Source organism: Cuculus canorus, chromosome 10 (assembly GCF_017976375.1).
Source record: "Cuculus canorus isolate bCucCan1 chromosome 10, bCucCan1.pri, whole genome shotgun sequence".
NCBI classification, from domain to species: domain Eukaryota; kingdom Metazoa; phylum Chordata; class Aves; order Cuculiformes; family Cuculidae; genus Cuculus; species Cuculus canorus.
The window spans coordinates 2,499,371-2,524,850 of record NC_071410.1 but is presented as its reverse complement, the minus strand read 5'-3'; the positions used below and the strand labels follow the sequence as shown (position 1 = coordinate 2,524,850).

General features: G+C 42.2%; 1 protein-coding gene across 5 annotated transcripts in view; it reads left to right on the top strand.

The window, feature by feature from the left end:
- HDX (highly divergent homeobox) overlaps positions 1-25,480 on the top strand; it is a 46,681-nt gene that overhangs the window by 8,654 nt on the left and 12,547 nt on the right. For 3 of the 5 annotated variants that reach the window (XM_054075551.1, XM_054075552.1, XM_054075553.1), the window contains exons 3-7: positions 1,167-2,288; positions 7,463-7,516; positions 15,122-15,268; positions 20,980-21,187; positions 24,495-24,574. In XM_054075551.1, coding sequence (XP_053931526.1) covers positions 1,167-2,288; positions 7,463-7,516; positions 15,122-15,268; positions 20,980-21,187; positions 24,495-24,574 — 1,611 coding nt within the window. The remainder of the gene's footprint in view (positions 1-1,166; positions 2,289-7,462; positions 7,517-15,121; positions 15,269-20,979; positions 21,188-24,494; positions 24,575-25,480) is intronic. The other 2 variants (XM_054075554.1, XM_054075555.1) reach the window with 2 other exon arrangements.

The following is a 25,480-nucleotide window of genomic DNA, read 5'->3' as shown; positions in this document are numbered from 1 at the left end:
TTCATTAACTCAGCCATTTTGGGGTGCTGAATGTTCAGATCTTGCTTTGGTTTTAGGTACACGGGAGATGATATTCAGAGTGGTGCAAAAACTGTTTCACCGTATTTCTGTATGCATAGCTGATCCTTCTCACATCTACCAGAATCAGATGGAAAAGCTTGGTTTTCGTTCTTTGACACTTGTGTCCAGCTCACTTATGCCCTCGCACTCAGTACAGACATGCTGTGGTAAAAAAATTGAACAAGTCTTGTCTCTCTGGTCATGATAATTGCCAGGAATAGTTAGGAGGTGGTTATGCTTCCAGAGTTAGAGCTGATGCTTCCATCAGTTTGACTCTTTATCTTGAAATGCTTAAGTTACTATTTCCCCTTCCGCTCTTTGAGATGTAACTTGATGTGTTACTTGCTTTCCTGTATGTTTAAAGCAGCAAAACATTTTAAACCTTCAGTTTTCCAAATATCTTTTCCTCTTCCAACTGAGTGCTGTCATTGTCACTTTTGGAAGTGTTCATATACCAAACTTCTGTTGGGAGTCTGATCCCAGTGGTCCCAATCTTGTCTGTCAGCATCTTTGAAAAGCAGGTTTTGACATCAGGTCTTGATTTGCATAGCTGGCAGGGGAGGAATCAGTCCATAGGTTTAAATCTTTTACAAAATTATTTCGTTGTCTAACAGAAAGAGTTCTTTTTCTTCTTTTCATCTCAATTCAAAAGTTGGCACATTGTGTTCAAGGTAGTTTTGAAGGTCATATCTCTCAGTTATTTCGTTACAACAGTTTAGCCACAAAAGTCAGTGGAGGTTCTGCATCTCAAGGTGTTAAGTATTAAAAACTTAAATTTGGGGGAATTGTCACAGCAGTGAAATAGGTCTTAGTGGTAATTTTGGGACTAGACACTTAGGATTTTTCACAAACTGGGGATTTGGAATTGAGTCTGGGGTTCTCATGTGTATCAGTGCATGAATTCCAAGCACGAGAGACATGGATTTCAATGTTGTATTGTTCAGACTCATCACAATCAGTAAATGATTTACATAGTTGCAAACTCGGGTCTCAACTTGAACACTTAACGTTTCATCAAATCTGCTTAAAAATTGAATTACGTATTTTTTTCTGGTTATTTAATGCTTTGTTTTGTATTTGTTGTCACTGTTGTTTGTTATTTGCAGACGTGGGTTGGCAATAAACGAAGGAAGATGAGCAGCAAGAGTGCTGTAGAGTCTGGAGGCACTCCCCCAGGAACGGTCCCTGCTACTCCCTCAGTACCTCCAGAAGCAGCAGTTAAAAATGTGGTAAACATTGCTCGATCCCAAAGCCAGCAGTCTTCTTGGACCTCTTCTAATAACGATGTAATAGTTACTGGTATATACAGTCCTGCTAGTTCATCTGGTAGGCAAGGATCCACCAAACAAAGTGCTTCAGTGGCAGAAATACACAAAACCTCTATTCCACGGGTCCCAGGAAAAGGTGATACAGAATTTCAGCAGCAGCACATCCCTATAGGACGGCAAGTACCACATTGTAAAAATGCTTCCCTATTAGTAGGGGAAAAGACTATTATTTTATCTAGGCAAACAAGTGTACTGAATTCTGCAAACTCCATATACAGTCACACTAAGAAAAGCTACAGCGGTTCGTCAGTCCAGACCGCAGAGCTGGTGTTACCTCAGAAACCCATGATCTGCCACAGACCCTGTAAGGCTGAGCCCGCGGGATGTCAGAGGTTACAAAAACCGGAACATGTCTCTCTCGCGTCACATGTGTCGCCTGGACAGAGGGCTGGTACCAGGGACCCTTCATGTAGCACGCAAAACCTGGAAATCCGAGAAGTGTTTTCTCTGGCAGTTACAGATCAACCTCAAAGAATTGTGGGAGGCAGCGGGACACAGAAGCGTTGCCCGGTGGAAGGCAGCTGTCTGTCCATAGCGATGGAAACTGGAGACGCGGATGACGAGTATGCTAGAGAAGAAGAACTAGCATCCATGGGAGCACAAATACAAAGCTATTCAAGATACTGTGAAAGCAGCAGCTCTGTTCGAGTAGACAACCAAAGCGCAGCCTTGTCTGGGCCAGGAAGGAATGTGAGCTGCGGCTCACAGATGGTGAACACCAGGGATGTGCCTGACAGTATGCTGTATCATAGCAGAGACTACCACTTGCCTGCACGGACCTCATTACACACAACATCCAGCACACTGTATAACAGTGCTAATCCATCAAGAAGTACTTTTTCTCCTCATTTTACATCTTCAAGTCAACTGAGGCTGTCACAAAACCAAAATAATTACCAGGTAATCTGTCAATTTGTCTCTGTCTTTGAACCTTGAAGACAAGGTTGCAGATAAGACAAGGTGCAGATAAGTTTTCTGTGAAAGCTGGTAGCTAGTAAGCGATAGGTTCACCTTTCCACAAGCTATGCCGCATTTATGTCTTTCAGTAGCCATAATTCCTCATTAAACAGAAGTGCGGGTGGGACTGTGGGTTGGTAGCGTTCTTGGCTGTGTAACTGCAGTGAGCAGCCATGTGTTAAAGATCAACATGGGCTTCATAAATGCGATAGATACAAACTTTGGTTACGAGAGGATCGTAACTGTGACTGCTGATTTGTGCTCAGATCTGTGTTGCCCTGGTGTGTCTTGCCAGCGTGTGGCACAGTAGTAACACCTGTGGTTGCTCCTCTGTGGACATACTTCATGTGTGGCATAGGGCAGCACATGGCTCGTGCCGTTACTGGTGTGCTGGGCAGTTGCTTGCCCTCATTGATATCAGCCTGGATTAGCTCTTCCGTGAGCGCTGCCTCTGCCCCCTGTGCAGATACCGGTCTCTTGGGACCGTTTCCTGTGAGGGATTGGAATCTACTGCAAGCTGGTTAAGATGGGAGACACTTGGTGAGCAAATATTCTACTTCCCCCACAGCACCTAATTCACATACTGGTTTTACATTCAATCCCATTATTTCCTTATCCTGTAATGGAGTCGCTTCAGTGATACTGAGAGGGGAACACTAAATGCAGATAACTGAAGAATGAAAAGATGTTCAGAAGCAGCCACAACACTGACACACGTCTTTTTAATTTTTGTTGTAACTAAAGAGACAATGTGCAGGAAACAGCCTGACTGACGTTTTTCATGGATTTTTATGCCACCTGGCATGACATAGTCTGGAGATACTGAGACAAAAGGCTTAAGACTGGCAGGTTGTGATACTGTATTGTTATCTCCGTGTATTTGCCTGCTATTACCTTGTTAATTTATCTGGGAAGTGGACCTTGTAAACAACGTGCTACCTTTTCTGGTGCTTTACTTACTCGTGTAGGGAACAGCACATTGTGAAGCGGATTTGCTTTTTTCCTTTGTTCTGACTTGTTCATATGTCATGTGGGGATTTGAAAGAAAGCTTTTGAGGCCAAATAGGTGCCACTTTTCACCAGAATGATTGCTTTTCTTGGGAAAGCTGAGGTTCAAGGAGCATATATACTCTGGAGCAGATTCCATGCAGTAGATAGGGCATCTGCAATTCGGATTTATGGCCTTTTCTAAGCTGAGCACTTTAGGGTAGCTGTTCTTTTTCCTTTGCTTGGATAGTGTGTCAGTATTTGCTACTATGGTTCATGCTGGAATTATAAAATACATTAAATGCTGTTTACTTCTGACATCCCATTTTCATAGGAGAGGAAAAGCTGTAAATGTGCACAGCTGTTCAGTAAAGGGCTGGTAAAGGTGAATACAATAGAGTTAAATGTATTGTTGATACCTCCAGCTGTGTGTCCTTGGTGCTTTATTTCACTCCTGAAAAAGTATCAGATTTATTTCTTACTACATTTTTGAATTTTTGAATGAAATTTGAAATAAGTTCGATTTGGAAATTTTCAGAACAGTTTGTGGTAGGTGACGTTTTCTGTGCCCATTTTATCTGATGTGGATCAGAACGAGGAGCTCTCCAACTTCGTTTTTCCTCCCCGCCCCACTATAATAACATACCTATGTTTTTGATAAGTGAGAAACTCACCTGTAGCCCATTTGACTTCCATGTCTATCTCTGTCAAGTCCTGTGCAACCAAGCACAGAGCACCCTGCTGCTGCTGTATTTTGTCAAAATCATCAGTTCTGCACCAGTTTAACCCCTTCCTCCAAGTCCTCCCCTTAAAATTAAGTCCCATGTGATTGCTATTTCGTGTAGACATTCCCCTCATAGATTAATAGTATTTATATTTTAAGCTTCCAGAAACACAGATTTTATAACAGGTGCTGTCTGAATTCTTTTAGACTTACACAGGATGACACTTGTTTTGTATTTAGTCAGCTTCTCTTAATTTTATTGCCCGTGTTTAGTTAATTTATCCATCAGCATAGGAATGAAAATCCTTAAACTTAGGGAAATCTTCCTAAATTTAAAAATAGATTAAACCTGAGCTATATGATTATTGGAGTAGTTAAACATCCAAGCAGATGCTTCTTCAAAGTCAGGGCTGCGTGATTTGTGTTCTGATGAAGTAATTACTGCCATACACTGGTGGGGTATCTAATTAGCAATTAGTTATAGCTTCCTTACTAGTTCAATTAATCAAATTCATGTTAGTGTAACTTAAGAGTAAATTTAATAAAGTGATCAATTTTAATGCCTGACCAGTTTCAGTAAACAAATTGTTTGGCCTCCTTACTTCCCTTAGTTTGGCCCCAAGTGCGTCAAAGTGGAGAGGCTATTCTGGCTGGTTCTCGAGGCTGGGTCATGATTTAGGCTTGGTTTCCTCCCTGCAACCATAAGGGAAAGAATAATGTAGAAAGTATGTGTATTTTTAGTTGCTTTGTCATACCCACTGGAGCACAGTTGTCTAATTTAGCCCCGCCTGCTTCAAGGGAGAATCCTGAGCCTTGCAGCCAGACTGTCAGAATAGGATACAGAGATTGTACATATGTATTTGGTTTTAAGGTTCACTGTAAGGATATGGGACTCCATTTTTATTTTGTGGTTTGTTTTTTTTTTTTTTTGATGTGTCAGTGATTTGTTTCCTTTCCTAGAGGCTTTCTAAGGCAGGAGGAGGACTTTCTTGCTAACTTTGGGCAGTGCAGCCTTTTGCTAGGGGAGGCAACACCTTCTTCTCTGAAGAGACTTGAACAAAGGGTTTCCTGTTGCTCATTCTTGTAACAGAACCAGAGTTATGTCTGTCACAGGAGTTCTTCCACTTTATTTCTGGGATGAAATACTTCCAGCTGCGTGAGTGGGGAGAACCTGTGGGGCTGTGGGCAGATCAGCAGGCTGCAAATCCAGAGCGTGTGGCCTCAAGTAGTGCTGGGACACACAGCGACCAGGATCAGAGTGGGACTCCTGATTTGTTCAGTGCACTGAGTTTGGGACAGTGCATCTACAGGTGAACTGGGAAAAGATAACGTAGGGACCTCACATGGTGTAACCACTTTAATTAAGGTATGGTGTTGGTAATACGCAGTGTTGGGTATCTTTAAACCTTTTTCTCGCATCTGTCAGAGTTGCTGCTGCTGAGACACAGTATCTTATCTGGGACAAGCATTTCACCTTGTTCATTTCACAACTCATGGTAGGTGTCCCAGTTGGACTAGGACTGGGGTTACACCTGTGGCTGTAGGATAACTATCTATCACTCAAAAGATAACACCCCCCCAAAAAAAAAAAAACCCAGCTCTTGTGCCTTCTTTATAGAGCCAGTTTAGAATACTCCTGTGCATGTAGAATGCTCCGGGGAGACCTTATAGTGGCCTTTCAGTACCTGAAGGGGGCTATAGGAAAGCTGTGGAGGGACTGTTTCCAAGGGCTTGTAGAGACAGGACAAGGAGGAATGGCATTAAATAGGAAGAGGGAAGGTTTAGATTAGACATTAGGAAGAAAGTCTTCATGATGAGAGTGGTGAGGCCCTGGCCCAAGTTGCCCAGAGCAGTGGTGGCTGCCCCATCCCTGGAGGTGTTCAAGGCCAGGTTGGATGGGGCTTGGAGCAACCTGATCCAGTGGGAGGTGTCCCTGCCCATGGGCAGGAACCCGATGGATTTTGAAGTCCCTTCCAACCCAAACTGTTCCATGATTCTATACTGTCTTTCAAGAAGTTATACTGAGATACATGTGATTGTGTTTGGCATCATACCTGTCAGAACTTGAGTGGATTTGTTTTCCAAGTGACCATTAATGCTCTGCTAGACTGATTGCTTTAGTTACATAGAAAGGCATTTTTTTCTGCAGCCCCACTTTAAATTTGTGGAGAGAACGTGTCTGGGTGGACACTGAGGGTTTACAGTGGATTTACAGTGTAAATTTACATTTACAGTGTAATTTACATTTACAGTGGATTCGGTGGTGGGAGGCTGTTTTGTGGCATACAGAATCGTAATAGAAATTCTGCATGAACAAATTACAGCTAAAATGTGTGTGTGCAACTAAGAAATTACTGTTAGACACAAGAGCTGGTGTAGACTTGCCCTTAGGAGGGCAGGGTGTTCATTTCTCGTCCTACTCAATCTGCCTAGTGCTGTAATGAGAAAGTGTCCAACCTTAGGTAACCTCCAAGCACCTCCAGCTAAAAGCTGGAGGAATAGAATCTTATGTGCTTATGCGCTGGACAGAGTGTACCAGGTATTCTATATTTGGTTACGCTTGTGCTGCAAGATTCATTAGTAGAGCACTTTGCAAATAGAAAAACTATTAGCGTAGTTTGATACAGTCAGCAGACGGGCGTAGATTTTTCTTCCTACCATCTATAGTGTGTGTAATGACTTGAGATTGATTAATGTCTTGATAGTACTTTAGTCTCTCAAGCATTGCTTGTCTGCGGCAGCAGATGAATGTGGAATCCTAAATAACCCTGAAATAATCCAGGCTATGACACATTTTGGATGGCCAGGGGCAACAATCCAAGATTATTAAATAATAAAGTCTGACCTCTGGGAATGATGGAGAAGAATGGGAACCAGGGCAGCTAACCTTTGCCTCCATGCCCTTTCCCTTCCCCCTTCAGCCTCATGTGTCTAGTTTTTCTGCTCTATGCAAGTCTTTAACGTCTGACATGGAATAACTCAATGACTAACGTGACAGTATCGCTTTCTGAAAGTTAAACTGATGTAATTGGAAAAGACCAGCCAGGAGTTCTGTCAGACATTCGCCCCCGTCTAACTCCTATCTGCTTAATCTTACCGTTTTCGGGAGAGACTGAAAGTGAAAACTTGTGTTCTGAAGTACAAGTTTTGAGACAGCAAAAGTACGGAAACACTGCAGTTACCACCATGTTATCCTACCCTCACCCAAAGAAACTGTGTTTGGTTTTAGTCTCTTGCAGGCCAAGTATGACTTTGTTTTGCTTTTAAATCTTAACCTGTTTTAAAGACATCCTTATCAGAACTGAATGCACAATGTTGAAGCGTTGTGAAAGCTGCTCAGCACTAGCTATCACAGCAACCTAAGCTGCTGTTGTTTTCTGTTCTGTTTTCTCCTTCCTCTCTGCAGATTTCAGGAAACCTTACAGTGCCTTGGATTACAGGTTGTTCCAGGAAAAGAGCAGTAAGTATATTTCCATTTAAGTACCTAATACTTCAAGTGAAGGAATGAAAAGTTGTCATAAGTGCATTTTTGAAATTGTCGGTTCTATTTAAGTCATGTGGGGTTTTATTTTTGGGTGGGTTTTTTTCCCTTTCTACTTTGCCTGACACAAACATGATCTGCAGACACAGTGCCTCAGTTACCATGAAGTTGATGTATATCATTAAAAGCAGGTCAAGGTCATAATCCCAAGTCAAGTGTATGAACTGCTCACTGAATTGTGACATCTGAATTGATACAGACTAAGAGTTTAGAGCTCAGAGTATGTTTTTTATAATGAAGGTGAAGCGACTCTTAATTGAGAGAGAGCTGAATGCTTAAAGAGAGTGACTGCCAGCTCAGTGGCTCTGCACGTGCACAGCGTTAGTCCACGCTGTCTGTAGTAACCTTCTCAGGTCTGATTTTTATCCACACATCGTTTCACATTAGGCAGAATCAGCCAGGTTGGTGTCCTCAATTCACAAATGACTCTAAACCATATCACAAGGTATAAAACAGCTCTTGTCAGGAAAATTCCTCTATCCAGCTCTTTTGTTTGACTGCTGCTCAGCATTTCAGTTCAAGAGTAGTCTGTTAGCTTCTGTCTGACGAATGTGTTGAATCTGCATGCTTACCATGAAAATACACCCTAAACCTGCAGATAGTACCACTCAGCTTTCAAGAGGTTGTTACGTGTTAGTCCAGCAATATCAGAAGCAATAACTGGGGGGATGGCTATGATCATAACCCAACTTGTCCCATCAAACCACCAGCCCTTCACTGAGCTGTCAGTGTTGTGTGTGCTGGTTTGAAAGTGCTGAGGAAATGGAAAAAACTTTCCTAGTCTTCTCCTTCCTGCTGTACTCTGATTCTTCTGTATAGTCTTCGAAAAGTGTGAGTTTGGTAGTGTTTGCTGTATAAGTTGGAATCTGAGGACCATCACATTAATTTTCTCTTAGACATTTGCTAGGTCTCAGCTGTAGCACACTTACTTTCTGCAGGCTTTGCTGGTATCACTTATTTCTGTTTATATAGAGAGCACTTTATAGGAGCACCTCGCAGAGGGAACGAGTGCTTTTATACAAATCCTGTTGTTGCTCATTCCATCTTTTTTCCTTCCTTTACTTTTTTTTTTCCCTAACTCCCAGTTCTCTTGAGTCAGCTTCTGTAAATGTAGCCCTTTTGTGGAAGGCACTTTCCCTCTGTCACTTAATTAATTCCCTTTTAGAACATGAGGCAGGTGGTGAGTGTCCTAGAGTGCAGTTTCACTTTGGCAGAGCTGATTTCAGAGCACATCATTGTTGAAAGGCAGAGGTTTTCCCCCCCCTTTCTCTCCCTGGTTGTGCACTGCCACCCCATCTGTAGCACTGGTGCTCAGATCTAATTCCAAGGTAATCCAGGTTAAGCTTCTGACCTGCCAGAGTCTTATTCTTCTGCAATTTGTCTTTCTACTGTCTGTAGTGAGTCAACTGTAGGAATCAGGTGAGTGCCAGAGTCAGCTTGGAAGTTACAGAGTGAGATGACTGGAGTTTAGAGTGTAACTTTTTTGCCTGACTATTCTATTGTGCTGATGTCTCTTTTTCTCCTTTTTTGTTCTTCTTAGCCATGTTTGGTTTAGAAACAGATATTAACAGAATATATGTGGTTTCAACAGAGCATTGAAGCAGTTACAGCTTTTTTCAAGCTGTGGTACGATGAAATATTTATCAGTTCTCCTTCCATTGCAGCAAACTTCAAGCTTACCCAACCAGTGGGAAAAGATGCAAAAAGTCTCTCTTTCAGAAAACTAACAGTTTGGGCACTAACCATGTGATAGCAGTAGTAGTTTAAGGGTGCCTTTGGATGCCATTTGGCTTGCAGTCCGTTCCCAAACACCTTTTGCCTGAAGGCTGTGCAGCTTGCTGCTATGTCTTCTGCTCTGGGAATGAAGCTGGCAGTAGCAGCTCCCTCCTAACCGTTTGCTTTGCTAGTGGCCTTCAAGTACGCTTCTTTGTCCTAAGAAGATGGAAGGTGTCTAGTGGTGGGTACTGATCTGCTTACGTGATGAGAGGGCAGCTGTCAAGGCATCATCTAGAAAGCAGCTCTCTGAATCGCTCTGGTAGTCGTAGCTACCAGCTGCCTTTTATCTTTTTCTCCAGGGAGAATCATGTATGGCCTGGGAGCCTTTGGGGCTTTGCTGAGTAGAAGTGCGTGCAGCCTGCTAGTCTGCAGACAGGATGGTTCTTTCAGTGATGCTTCTGATTGCTGTCCCTGCATGGGCAGCTATGCTGTTTGTGTGCATCAGCACCCAGCCGACACACAGGATTGGCTCTGTAGCAGCAGGCTTGGCAGCACTGAAATGGGAGGGAAGGGAGGAGGGTGGTGGAGAGCTGTATGAACATGAGTGTGGAGAAGCAGATACAGACTCGTTCGTTCCAGTGTAAGAGTAGGTGTCACATCAAGCAAGCCTTAGATGGGCTCCAAAGGAGATTGGACCTGTTTATTTAGAAGAACTTAAAGTGCCTCCCAGTTATAAGATGCTGAGGTTGTTACAGAGTATTGAGGGGAAGTGTAACCGTTTGTCCTATTTTCATTTTTACTGGACTTTTGAGAACCTTTAGAATGTACAAAAAAGACTATTTCTCTCTGAGATTCCTTGCTCCGTGATAGTTTCTGAGCAGTACTGAGTGAAATGTGTTGCAAGAGGTTTGTTTGCTAGAAATAACCATTACCTTAGAGCGTTTCATCACAGAGCATCAGAACAGAATTGTTGATTCAGTACTATTTCACTGCAGTTTGAATAAACACAACTTTTTGTTAACTGTACGCATGCTCAACAGCAGTGAGAATGCGATAGTTATTAGGTTTGTATCAAGTTCTAGTTCTTTTATTTTTTAACGTGCCTTTTATTAGTAATCCAAAGGTTTGGTTTAGCTTATGTGCACGTGGCCTGAAACATTTTCAACTGATGCATAAAAAACGATCTAAAAAAGCTGGCTTTAATAAAAGGCGGGATAAGGACACTCCACTGCAAGGCAATTATTCATACCAATTATAGACAGCAGATCTGCAGCACAAGTATTGCCTGCACAGTGGGTATTAGGAGGGGCTCGGCATAGTGCCAGGAATGTCTATAATAAACTGGGTCATCTCTTATAAGAATGTCGTTATTACTCTTGAGAGGTCAGGAGATGAGCAGGGTTTAACCCTGCGCTCGGCAGAACTGCTGATTCAGTTCGCTCACAGGGATGGCTTTTCATCATGAGCTGACAGGCTGTTTGCTGCTGGAAGAAGCTTAGCTCTGCTTTTCAAACTGTGGACAACGTAAAGAATGCAGCAAACAGTTAATGCTGCCGAGGAGGAAACTGAGCCTCGAATCAGTGAGCGGTGGATCTGAAGAGAGGAAATGAGAATTGTATTCATAAGAGTCATTGCAATGAAGTAAAAATATGAAGTGAATTACTGGCTTGTGTTCAGCTGTGGGAAGAATTGAGCTAAATATGAAGCTTTTTGTTATTTTTTTTCTTAAACTAACTGATGCGGAACCATCAATGTTACCATGTTTGTGGGTCTCTAGGGTTTTTGGTTTGTTTCCTCAGTTCCAGTGATCATACTGAGCATAAGGAAGTTATTAACTACCTTGAGGGCAGTGTCATTGTATGTTCAATGTAGAAGTTCTACCCTTTATTTTCTCACAAAAGACAGTGGCTTTGGTAAAGCCGCTGTGTAATTTTTGAGCAGCTTATAATGCAGGACTCAAACTTATGTACCATCTTTGTCCTGTAATTGAATATAGTTTGTGATTTCGCTGAGAGATTAATGAATGGGTGTATGGCCCAGCCTGTTACACAGAAGTAGATAGTCTGGATCTAAGCTTTCTACAAGCTGAAGCGTTATTCACACCTAGTGAGTGTCAGAGTTGGGACTGGGCCTGATACGACGGTGCAGCAAGTGACAGCAGAGTAAGTGATCGATCTTCCTTTGCCCTCTCTGAGACAGCATAAAGGAACTCCCGTTCACTGTGTGCGAGTGTGCAAGCAGACAGCTCCTGTGGTTCACTTAATACACACTGACCTGCTACCCTCTTAGCAACTTCTGGGTGAATCACAGCCCTTACATGTCAGGAATCTTTCTTTTGGGGCGCTTTTGGGGTAAAGTTTCAAGTCTGGTAACCTGATAGACTCTGTATTTCCTTGCTTCAGAGGCTGCCCAGCTGTGTTACAGTTGCTGCTTATGCTTAAGTATCTGCAGACGGCGCTTCCAGCTCTTCTGGGGCTCAGTTCCTACAGCTTGGCTGAGTTGCATAGGTTACTCAGCACTGATCTTGGTGGGAAGAAAATGGTAAAAATGAGATACAGAATCCAAAGCAGAAAAGTTTAAGAGGGAGGAGGAGTATTGATTGGAGAACAGGCTGTGTTTGGTAGAGCAAGTTGAGCCAGGCAGCTCAGCAAGGCTGCTTCCCTCAGCCCTTAGGGGACCTGACTTTTTGTACCATCTTCTGTTTATGTGCTCTTGTTTTTCCCCTCAGTTTTGTTCCTGTTTTCTGGATTCTTTCATGTGGTGCGTGTTGTGGGGTTTGGGTTTTTTTCTTTCATGTCAGTTGACTGAAAAAACTTGTTCTCCTTTTCCTTCTCTGACCTGTGATTGGTATCAGCGCGATTCATGTGCTGCTGCACGAGCTCTTCGGGAACAAGTGAAAGGATAACATACCTGGGATTGCAGTAACTGCAACGGCAACAAAAAAGCAAAATTACATAATGCCATCTGAAACATTAGGGATTATTTTTGACAAGGAGGTAAATCAAAAACCTTAAGTTCTTTTTCCAACCCCCTCTCCATTTCCACAGTAAATGGCTGCAAAAGACTTGGGGAATGTTGCTAGAGAAAAGTTCCAGTAACTGTCAAATATCTACTTTGATGTACACTGTTGAGGCTTACTTTACAGCCCTAAGCTTGTAGCAAAATTCTATCGCCGTTGTGAGGTGAAAACCGTTGAATAGTGTTGTATCTAGTAAGAATTTTTATTCACACATTTATAGCAGATCATCACAATTTATATACGTCCACCTAAAATGGAAAAGATACGGTACTGCTTTTTTAATGAAATTTTTGAAGGCCAAGTGGTTTTCTAAACTCTGCTTTCTCCACTTAAAGTCCTTGAGTTTACTAAGTAAAAGCTGAGCAGCCTCTGCCTCCTTCCCGCAGTCCCGTCCCTTCAGTAACTCTGTCTCTAGTCAGTTATTGTGTCTTTTGCCTAACATGGGATCCCATTTGCATACTGCAAATACGAAGCTCATCTGGTAGCAAGTATTCCTGCCCTGTATTCTTCCAGCAGAAGCAGCATTTTCTTAGGTAACTGGAAAAATCTTGTGGCAAGCAGGAAGAATCTGAACTCAGTCCAGCATCAGCTGTAGTTCCTCTGGGTTTTGTTTGAATGTGGCCAATGCAGCAAACGAGGTGGGAGAAGACAACGTGAACTGGGGCTGCTCCCTCACAGGCAAAGTAAGATTGGGCAGATTGCCTTTTGCTTCTCTCATCTCACCCCTCTGCTCACATATTCCGGGAGGTTCTTTAGGCTATGGATAGTCAATACAAATACATTTTTCATCTCATTTTCCTGATAAGTGCTGATTGCAGCAAAAGGTGTGAGTGGTGGATTGTTGTTGGTGTGAACTCTCCAGAACCAACACCGAAAAACACTTAGTGTACTTTAGAAGGTGAAGTTTCACTGAGCCGCTTGTGCGTTCAGAAAAGCAGGATAGGCCAGAAGGACTTGTTTCTCCATGTAGTTTGAGTATTGCTGTCGCCCTCCTTTGTGATTTCCCTTTCCTCAGCGCTTGGCTGCTGCTTCCCGACTGCAGAGCCCAATCTCTTTCCATCACTTTCAGAAGTTACAATCTATTTTTCCAGCAGCTATAAAAGGAGATATTGCTGCAGGGATTCAGGAGATTAAACTAGACTTTTGTTCTTTGAAAATGGTTTGTAAGTAGGAGGAGCTCAGGTCAGGCGTGCAGCGAAGACCGGCATCTGCTCCGGGTGAATGGGCATCCAGGACTGAGCTTTGCTCAGCAGGCTGCTCTTGAGGTGGAGTCCACTTACTGCACTTTGCTGCTCATCCTAGAGGAGCTTTGAAATGTACCAGCTGGATTCCTTTTAGATTAAAATAGAGTGCATCCCGTGTCCTGCAGCTGCTGAGAGGCGCTTGGTGTGCAGAGCAGAGCTGCTCCCAGGCAGCGTGTGTGCTGTGCCCACAGGCTCGCCACGTCTCCTGCCCTCCATGCGTGAGGTGGCACCTGATGGAGGGGTGGGATGGAAACCACTTCTCTCATTCTGTACTCGAATGTGTGAAACAATAGCCAAGAAAATCCGAGTGCCTGGTAGCAGTTAATAATGGACCACACTGGAATATAACTGGTACTTTATTTTTACTGGACCACCTGGAATTATTTTAAGGAGACAAAGTTGTGATATCCCTACTTTATATTCATACATTATGGAGACTGAATTGTTTTCAATATTTTGAGAAATAGTAATCTTTAAAGGAAGAAAATTGCAAGGATGGCCATTTTAGAAAGATTAAGAAAAATTGAAGTCAATAACTGTGCAAGATGTCAAATGATTCTAGTTCTGCAGGATTTCTTTTTAGACCATTATTTCATTCTGTTTCATTTAATTCACTTAGACCAGTTATTTCATTCTAACTTTTAACGGGCTTTGAATGAGTAAACTCCAGATTTCAAATATTGAAATCATGATTAAGTCTTACAAAATTCAGCTGTAGAAAGAATGACAAATTTGGCACATGCGGCTGCCACTTACTAGGGCAGACTTTATTGTTACATTTCTGCACTCCTGACAGCAGGAGAGATGACAGCCTTGGGTTGGTGTAGAGAAAATGTAGATTTTAGCTTACATTCTGGGCTAAAAACTCTTGCTAAAGTGCGTGAGTTGTGCTAGCGGATTGGGTTGCGTGCTTGCACCAGGTAGGATGTCTAGAATTTGTTTCTCACTGTTACTCCTTATATCAGTAATCCAGTATCATATATGTTAATAAATGTACACAAAGAGTTTGGGACCTCGCAAATAAACGGTGGAACCAATTTAAACTCTGAAGCTTACTAAGTAAACATTAAAGTATTCCCTTTAGGAACTCAGAATCCTTTGAATTATGCATGTATTGTAGTTTGCAGTAAGATAAAAGAACTTTAGGTGGGGGAGGGTGAGAAACTTGAAAAGCCTTAAGGAATAATTTGCATAAATTGGGTGGAGAGGGTAAACAGCACAAGGGGAAAAAAGTTATTTTCAGGAAGGCCTTACAGAGTGAGATAAAACAAATTAAAAAAAAATCAGGTGGAGTTGAAACAAAGCTGACGTGCTTTAAACTTGCGTTAGCACTGCCACTGCCTTTAAAGCAAATCCCAGGGAGCGCTGTACTGCCCTGGATAAAAAACAAACTTAAAAATGAATTCTTAAGGGAGAGCTGAAAGAGAAGAAAAGCACGGGGACAGTACAACATGTGTGTCTTACTGTATGCAAGACCTCTGGAAATGAAATGAACAGCATAAGCAGAGGTTTTTTTGGTCTAACAGTGGTTTTTTTATCTTACAGTTACAGGACCGCACACAGTTTAGTGACCGAGACTTAGCTACCCTAAAGAAATACTGGGACAATGGCATGACCAGCCTGGGCTCAGTCTGCAGAGAGAAAATTGAAGCTGTGGCTGCAGAATTAAATGTTGACTGTGAAATAGTGCGGGTAAGAAATCTAGCGTCTTCCCTTATCTTCTCGCAGGAGTGAAAATAGGACAGATGAAAGCCTTTAAAACTTTCATGAGCAAGCTTGAAATAGATTTCACGTATTACATAATGAATGACCATGTTGGGAAGCGTTCTCTTGCTCTTTCTGCAGTCTATATATAGAAAAAAGCCCTCAGGTAAGAGTCTTATTGATCAGCAGCAGAAGTAGCTCTACGAGCCCGTTGACATTCTCTTTGGACCTGAGTAAGATTTTCAGTAAAAGTGTTACATTCTTTAGGGTTATCCCAGGAGACTGAAAAGTGCTGTTTATGTTTCTCTTAAGATACAAAACAGTCTTTCTAAAGATACAGGGAAGATAGTTCTCATTAATACTTATAGGAAAAAAATCATCGTAAGGGTATGAAAGACAGTGGTCAAAACCAGGGAAAAAATATCCTACAAGACTGTCTTGAGGCCCAGTTGAGCTGTGATAGGAGGCAAAGAGTTCTGGGTCACTCAACTTGATAATCCGTGTGGGTGTCATTGATGAAGGATTGCTTTAGCAAGTGGGTTTGGTGAAGGTACCCTGGCTCCTGAGACCACCCCACATCATCAGTTCCAGAGGGTGAGAAGTTTGGTATAGCACCACTTGTTGCTGCTGTATTCCCAGTTGCAGAGCATCCTTCATCGCTCCCAAGGTGTGGGTGTCTCGTTCACTCCGAGTCTTTCCATCCTTCAGAAAACAGTCCAACTGTCTTTGCAGTCAGTACAGGAACATGATCAGAGTCTTCCTTTCCTTCATAACAGATATGATGATTATGACTAGTCCTTTCAGGCTTCATCCTTTTTCTGTCTCTTTCTTAAAATTCCGACATTGCTACAAAAGCGGCACTAGGAGCCCTTCTTTGAAACACTGCTTTTATGGAGGTCTCTCCTGGGTTGATGTATCAAAGTGGTACCAAAGCTACTTTGTGTTGAACACAGATCCGTTTCTTTACCTGCTTGTTTTCCTGAGTACGTGTGCATTATAAAAAAAATGAATTGGACTTTAAGAGGCTGGAAGGAATTACTCTCTTCTCTGTAGAGAACAAAGCTGCTCCATATTTTCTAAGCTCTTCAGTTTGCTTTCTGAAAGGTGAAGCTGTTTCCACTGACAGCAACTCGAAATGGACTCCTGGACATGAAGTTTGGAATGGTTGGACTCGATGACCCAGTGGGTCCCTTCCAACCTAGTGATTCTATGATTCTATACCTTATTCACAGGGCAGTGAGACTGGCACTCACACTTCACCTCCCTTTGTTCGCTTAAGAACATGCTTGTTGGCACGCACGGGACGGCACCGTGCAGATCTGTACAATAGCGTCTGCTTAAAATGCTTCTGTCTTCAGTGCAGCTGTGCTGGGCTCTGGTCAGGTCCACAGGACCCTCTGGCACAATATGCACACGCGAATGGACAAAAACATTTCTTCTCTTCGTAGTCACTGCTGCTGTGAGCGGCATCTGTCCTGCCTCTGGTTCCTCTGCATGGCAGAGATGAGAACTGCAGCAGGAATTACGTGGACGTTGGTCCTCCACCATGCTGCACTATTTTTCTGGTTTGTAAGGGCTAAATTAATGCTACAGGACACGTGTGATCTTTAGGGCTTCCTGCTGTTCTTTCTCTGAGGCGCATTGTCTGTCCCAGCTGTAGGACGGGTATCCACAGCATTTCCACACTCTGGATACCTTCCCTGCAGGAGCTGGACTGAGGGACTCTGCTGGGAAAAGCTCTCCACTCTCAATCCTTTGTTGCCTCTGTGTTGTTTTACTGTACCTTGAATGCTAGGTAGTGTGCAGCTAGTGACTGTTTCTCCTTTTGTGATGGAAAGAAAACAAGAGTAGCATAGGTAAAATAGTAATAAGGACATATATGTATACATCAAATAACACACCTCACAAATATATGTAGTCTATAAATATAATGAAATTAAATATAATAAACATATATTTAACTGTGAATTATTCACATACACAAATCACTTGTTTTAATTCCATTAAATGCGTGTCCCTGTCTTTCCCTTTTAAAAGCTTTTTTAATGGAATTTCATGATTTGTCCAGATAAATGTTACCATTCCAGCAGTAGAAATGAGTGATTTTTATCACCCTTACTGGCTTGAAAGATCTCCAGTGCAAAGGAAGTATCAAACCTGTTTTCCAGTGCAAGGAAAGACAATGCTTGCCACTATGAATTTAATCTTTTAAGGTTGAACAGGGCATTTTGTTCCATAGTTTTTGTGCTTCTGGTAGGAGAGTGGACTTGCAGAGTAACTGCTGGTCAACGTCATTCCCATTTGTACCCTCAAATGCCCTTCATATGTTCCCAAGACACCAAAAAAAAACATTATTTCATCTTTATGTGAAATCTGGCCAATACTTCATTAACTTACAGTACATCTTTTGCTTACATGATAATTATTGCTGATTACATTTGTTTGGGGAGTTTTGTAGTTACTGACACACATTTTTGTTTATATTTCTCTTGAATAATTTAATTTTTTCGTACCAAAATAGCATCTGAAAGCAGAGTAGCCTTCTTGGCAGCGAGACATGAGATATTTGAGAAAGAGGGATGACAGCTATCAAACTCCTCAGAAAAATGAGGATTATAAAGAAGTCCATGACAACATTTTTATCGAGAGTAAAGCTTTCATTCATAAAAGGACAAAAGCTCTTCCTAGGTCCTCAGCATAGGCTAAAGACACCTCCTTCGCTTTCCCAGCAGCTCACCCCATGGAAGCTGGATTCCTGAAGGCAGTGCTTCAGTCTGAGGTTAACAGCAAAACCAAGCATTTGCAGCAAGGTGCTCGTTCTTCCCAGCTGACCAACAGCTCCGCTGGTTGGGACTCTTCGCGTGGACCAGAGCCGGCTTGTGATCGAGAGAGGCACTGGAAAAAACAGCTCTGAATAGTTCATCTTTATTTTTTCAGTTAAGCGAGTTCCAACCTACAATCTTTTTAGCACGTTGACACCCTAACCCCGATATCTGGAGAGCTGTCATCATGTTTTAAGTGGCTCCCTGCCAGGCTGCTTGCTTAGAAGCTGCCCGAGGGCAGACATGTGCTGGCTCCTTCCGCCTGGACTCGGCCTTTCTTCCCTGGCTCTGGCTGGTCAGTCATTTGCTGAAGCTGGGGAAGTTGCTGCTTGAGCTCATTGCTGGCTGCTCTAAGTAGGCTTAATGAGTCTGCTCACAGGCGCTTTGCAGGTGGTGGTTGAAGTTGTTAAGGAGTTAAGGTTTTAGGGATATGATTAGAACTACTATGCTGGTTTCCTACATAGAAGTACTATTCTGCTTTTGTACTCGTCGTTTTACTGCTGCAGAATATATGCTGTTAAATGTAGCACGGAGGTTATGGAACCTTATTATTTTTCTTTCCCATTTTAATTTGAGACAGTATAAAAATATATTCAACTTCTATAACATATTCAGTATGTTGAATGATGGCTTTCTGCTTTGAAAAGTGTGTAAAAAGACAAGGTCTGCCTTTCCCGAGTGCCTCAACTCTCTCATGAATTTTTTAGTAAAAAAGAAGCAGATTTGCTTTTAAATTTTATAGTTGTTAGTAGTATTCACTGCCATCACAAGATTACAAGAAAATTTAAAGAGTGGTAATACACTGTTTGGAAAGAAGAGACAGATGTGGAAGGGGCCCTTTGGGTCATGGGGTGGATTTTTTTTTCTCTTTGGGTCATGGGGTGGATTTTTTTTCTCTAAACTATACAATGTACAAAAATATTTCGGTAGCTCCCTGTGTACCTGTGTTGCATTCTTCAGAGAGTAAAATCGGCACGCTGGGGAAGCAAATGTCACCCAACAAAAATAATTTGCCAAAAATGGTGTGAAGCAAGTTACCTTTTAGCTACTTAGAGATCCAGCTTTAAAAAACATTTTTTTTTCAAGGCTGGCACAGCATGAAACTCTCTTTAGTAGCTGGGACTGCTGTTAATATTTCTTAATTTGTCTATTGATAATCAGGTTTCTTACTAAACTTTTTCATGCTGCATATTAAAACTGTTGCTAAAGAAAGGGTGACGAAGAAGAGAAGCAAGGCAGGTATTTCTGAAATAAGATAAGTGTTGTTTAGTGTATCGTTAAAGAAAAAAAAATCCTATAATGTTTTAACGTGTTTGTTAAACTCTGTTGGAACATACCCCTTATGGTCAGGGTGGGCGTTTTGCTGTGCCTCAATCCTGTGTTTCCAAAACCAGGAACTGCCCATGCTTTCTAGAGATACATTTGATTTTTAGCAATCCAGAAATTCCAGCATTAAGCGTGATTCAGAACCCAGTGACAACCATGTTTTGTGTACATCGTCATCACAGCAACCGAGCACACTGCATATGGTGACAGCTCACATGGCCAAACTCCACTGTTCCCCATCGTGGGCCAGTGTCTGGTCAGGTCCTGGAACAATGAGGGTGGTGTCGCTGGTGCTGTCGCGCTGCTCCTGTTTGTTGGGGTTTAGATGGTGTGGAAGGGGGAGGAAAGCTGGGTCAGGAAGAGGATGTTAGCAGTTGGGAAAGAAATTGATTCCTGGCTCTGAGAAAGACTTCTGGGTGCTCGTGGGCAACTGACTTGGATGGAACAAAGTGTCTGGGGTACAAAAACTGTTAAGCAGAACTGAAGTTGCTGATGGATGAAAAGTCAAAAGCCTGAGCAATGTAATAGAAGGGAGAGAGTTAAGCAGACAATTCTTATTGCATCATGGTAAACTATTATGAGTCTTTAATAATTTTTAGTGTAGTTTTTCTTTATCAGAGAAAGCGAGTTGATTAACAGTTATGCAGACCCACTTGGACAATTTTGAATGTGTTTTTATTTTCTTTCCTTGAACTCTGTTTTATTGATGTAAAATGAACTTAAAGCATCCACACCCATCCAATCATGAATGGGTTTCCGGGTTCCTTGGTCATGGACCCTTTTCATTTCCCACCACTGTTTACAGTATGCTCTTAGAAACACTTAGTGTGAGCAGTATTTCTTAAAGACTCCAACCAAAGAGGACTGAAGGATAATATTTCTCTGAACTTCAATCTACCAAGTGAGTGATGTTCTGTTATCAAAGTGGGGTGGTGCAGGGCAATCACCTTGGACATTTTCTTCCATGCTGTAGGAAATCCTAGAAGAGGTAGGGCATTCGGGTCATTGGATGCTGTAGTCCCTTTGTGGAAGTTGCAGAGTGGTAGAACTTGGATCAAAGATTAAGTTCATTGAATAATTTAGGTGGAGTGAGACCTTACAAGGTCACCTAGTCCTACTCTTTATTTAGAGCAGGATTGACTTCAGAATCAGGTCACGTTTCTCACGATGTTGTCCCATAACACACTGAGTGCCTCCAAGGGTGGAGATACCAAGACTCCTGTAGAGAAACTGTTCCAGTGCTGCACTGTAAAACACTGTTTTTTCTTACTTCTTAATTCCAGTCAGAGCTTCCCTTGCTGTGACTTGTGACTGTTGCTTCTTTTCCTCTTGCTGTGCACCTTCCCTTTTCCCTTGTATTGGAGGACTGAGCCTGGACACAGTGTCCTGGGAAGCAGCCTCGTGTGGGTCAGATACTGGCGAACAACCACCTCCCTTGAATCGTGGCTACACCCTTGTTCCTACAGTCTCGATGGGCTAATTTCGCTCGGTTGTGGGCCTGTTGCTTTCATTATAGTTTCTGATATCATTCATGTTTATTTCTCTTACAAGACTTGGATTGGGAATCGAAGACGGAAATATCGTTTAATGGGGATTGAGGTCCCACCCCCTAGAGGAGGCCCTGCTGATTTCTCTGATCAATCTGAATTTGTTTCTAAATCAGCACTTAATCCAGGAGAGGAAGCTGCTACCGAAGTGGGGGATGATAATGATAGGAATGATGAAGTATCAATCTGCTTATCTGAAGGAAGCTCACAAGGTATTTGAAAATGCAGTTACTACTGTGTGTATTTTTACTTTTGTGCAATGTGTGCATGCTTTGATTCTCTGTTGTACACATTCAAAAATGTCTGAAAGCATGTCTGACAGTCACAAGTTGCCTACATACTAAAGGTACTATTTGGTCTCTTACTTCTGCTTCTCTCTACATGATTTTTTTTTTGTTTGTATTGTTATCACAAAGCTTGCAGAAAACTTTATCAAAGACCTCTGTTTCTGCCAGATTCATCTGAAGTTAAATGGCAGTTCACAGTTTGCTGGTGCAGCTGGTTTTGTACTTCAGGACAGGCAGTATAAATGTCTGTCTGACTTCCCTAGGAAGCCAGGTTTTAAAATGTCCTCTCTGTTAACTGGCCAGGTCTGCACAGCCAGCTTGTGTCCATTCCTGTTAGCCTGAATCTCACCAACGATGCTCATCTGAACAAGCACTAATGCCTGTGAACCTGCCCGCTCTGAGCGGCCCAGAGCTGTGGGGTTAGTTTTCCTGATGCTGGTGAGATAGATTCAGAAGATGTATGAGCTTTGACTTGGCCTTGAACTAAAAGAGCTTTGCAGGGTGTCGGAGTGTGGCACAACTGCCATTAAGCTGTCTGTGGTGCGTGTATAGTCTCTGACAAGCAAATGCAAAAAGATCAAAGCCAGTGGCAGGGGACTGCTCGAAGCCTCAGAACTGCATGCACAGGGCGCCTGTGTGTTCTCAGCAAATTGCATGATCCTGAGTGATAACTGTCTCAAACTAATTCCCTTTTACCCCACCTCCCAGAACCGCATGCCCACATTAAATCAATCTCCCCCTCTTCCTCATGTGTGTTGTTACTCTGAGCCTGGGGCAGATGAACTGCCCCTCGGCACCGGCACTGGCTTCACAAGCTCGGCTAATTGCTCCCAGTGCTTCTGATTAGAAGAGATCAATAAAGCCTTTGCTCTCTAACCTAAAAGAAAGTCTGATCTAGTGCATGCTGCTGCAGCTTAATGTGCCAGAGCTGATCTTGTCATTTTGTCTGAACGATTTAAAGGAAGAAAACCAGAAAAAATAGGAAACTGCTGGGAATTAAGTTGTGATAGCTTTGTCATGTGGACCTGTAAAGAGAATAAGATGATAAAGAAATGAGTCAAGTGACTGAAAGCCAAGCGAGATGCAGATTCTAAGAGTCCTTGATTTGCCCGAGGTGTGGAAGGAACTGATTTAGTCAGATCTGCTTGAAAGGAAATGGTGACAGGGGAAGAGTCTGAACTCTCTGTAGCTTAAGGCGGGGCATCTATTGAACGAGACTTTCCTAGAACAGGATAAGGCTGTGAGAATATGAGTAGATTATTAGAGTTAATGCTTAAGGAAGTGGAAAAAACTATAGGATTTCCACAGCACCCAGGAATCCCACTGTTCCTTTATTCCACCACAAGAATGATTTCTGCTCATTTCTGCAGTTCAAAGGAGTGGGTTTCACTGCTGCAGCTCAGCTCAGGGGGAACTCCTGGAGCATATTCCCACCAATAATCACGTGTACCATCCAGGCACGATGTGTGATTTTTTTTTAATGCTTGAGAACTGCAGCTTTTGGTCCTGATTTATTAAAAAAAGAAAAAAAAATCACAACAGAAACCACTCTTGAAGACAGGAAAAAGATATTTTCAGTCCCCTGATTAGAGTCGTGATGGCACGTGCGTTTAAAATGTAGTGTGTACTTTCTTTTTTTTAAAGAAACCCCTGTATTCTGATGCAAAACCAAGCATTAACGTTCTCATAAAGCTTTGTGTAGGTGCACACGGCTCTGGAGAGCCAGTATAGCTGTGCCAGTTTATATCAGCTGAGGCTGAACATTTAAAGAATTGAAAGAGCTGTAGGGGGTGGCTTCCCTTGGCTGTTGAATCCAAGCGGTGAGGGTCAGTGTTACTGAGCGGCTGGTGCTTCCGACTGCTCCAGCGTCCCCGTGGTGCATCTGCAGTGACCCCCACTGCCCCGAGTCTAATGATGGGGCCACATTTTGCTCCCTACTTTGTGGTTCTCCCATTTGGACCCAGGGGCTTTTGCCCCTAGCAGAAATTTTCCTCTGAGGTTGTGACCTGTGGCAGATTAAATTTATTTGAGACAACTTGAGATACAATTTGCTCCACTTAGAGATATTTAACTGTTAGAAAAGTAATTTTAAGCAATAACTGTCTGTACGATCTGGCCTAGAGTATTGTCCTCTCTTTGCAATTGTTGTCTAACTCCAGTTAAATCCCATTAGCTGGTGTCAGCATGGAAGCGATCCACCCCTGCGCCATTACCTGCCCTCTCTCAGTGTCCCCCATGAACATCTGCTGCCTCCTTTCCTCTGCAGGTGCTCAGGCTGGGTCGTTTGACCCTTTTACCGCAAGCTCTGCTCTCTGTAGAACTGTGGAATTTTACCAGTGTTTGGAAGCAGTCTCTTTCCAATCAACAGCCCGGCTGTTAGCAACATCATTTCATTTTTTTATCATAGCTGTCTTGCCTCTGTGTTTTGGTTTCTTTTCTGATTTGCTGTTTCTATCAACCATGTTCTTCTTGACAGTATATTAAACATGGAGAACCAGGGTAAATCTGAGAAACATGTTTAATCACGGGGAGGAATGTGGTTGTCTTTCTTAGTTTTTCACCTTGGCCATAGTTAGGGCTAATGGAACCATCTGGGGCTTGTGGCTGAAATTAGGGGTAAGACTTGCGCTCTCTACAAAGTACGTGCATTGCTGATACATAAGAGAAGCTTAGATTCAGTAGGAGTAAACATTTGCCGTGAAATAATCTGTTTGATCAGTTTTCGGTTCAAAACTAGTCATTGCCAGCACAGAGGTGGGATTCAGACATGAACCCTGTAATTTCAGAGCATGCAGGATTTTCCATATAATGGAATCATAATATAGTCATAATATATTCATGATCATAATCATAATATAATCATGATCATAATCATAATATAATAATATATTAATTTATTTTAGGAATAAATGACAAAGTTCCGAGCACCTCTAATATGAAACTCCTCACAACCTTTGTATATTCCAACCTCAACCTCAAACAAGGAAGGTTTTGGTACATTGCAGGAGGGTAATTGATGTTGTTTCAAGTTGCATTGTCATGAATTTGCCCTGAAATACTTGCAATATGATGTCTTTTTTAATAACACATAACAGTATTTTGTATGAATAGACAGTGATAATATGACTTTGCTTTTATACCTAGCAGATGTGACATGTTTAGTGGTAAAGATGTTAATGTTCCTTCAGCATAAAATTTGAATGAAATCTGAAAAGCTAATTTATTTCTGCAGAAGAGACAAATGAAGCTCTTCAGAATGAAGAAATCTGTCACAAAGATGATGACCAGAATCCAGAACCCGCTGATAATGTGGTACGTATACCTTTCCTGTTCCCCTCGTGTGACCTTCTTAATTGCTAATGCTGAAGTTATTGCCCAACACCAGCATTTTTCACTAAGTGGAAACTTCAATCAAGTGTGCGAGGTGTCCTTCCTAAGTGGTTGAGCACTAAAAAAAACCTTTACAAAAAGTCCTAAAACAATGGAGTTATGCACATTCAGCAGAAATTGAATTATACAGATTTTTCTGTATTATGACAATCCAGTGTTGTTTTCTAGAGTGCAAAGCACAATGCTTGGGTAGTGCTCTATAAGTACTTAGTATGGTAAAAAAGTAAGAATAGAAACCCCTGAGTGATCATTGAAGATGGGGTTTTGTAGCTTTAAGAAAGTCTCCAGAGCTTCCTCTCAGTAGCTTACCCAGAATATGTGGTCAGACTGGGGTGAATGTGTACTCTTCACTCCCATGCCCTTGACAAGGCATTATTTAGATGTTTCTTGTTTTCTCACTTGCATTCACCTTGAGTCAAACAGAGTTGTTCTTGCTGGTTTTAATTAACTGCAGTAAGACAAGGAAGGAAGGACAGAGGGAGGAGTCCTGGCCAATAATGCAATATATCCCCTTTGTTTAGCCTGCCTTCTCTCAAATTAGAAGAAAGGAGAGGAGGAAGAGGAGAGAAGACCCCAAGTGGTAGGGTAATTTTTATCTTAAAAGTTATCTGCAGAACGAACAGGGGATGGTTCCAGTTCCCAACTGCACTCTTGTTGCATCAGAGATTAAACAGCAGCAGCTCAGAACGGGACAAGAACGTTTGTCTTACGTTAATCACACACAACCTGAAATGGGGAAGCAAACAGGACATTCCCTTTCCTTTTTATATATAGAACGTTTTCTTTCTTCTGTTAATATAAGATCACCTTTTGTGTTAACTGAAATCC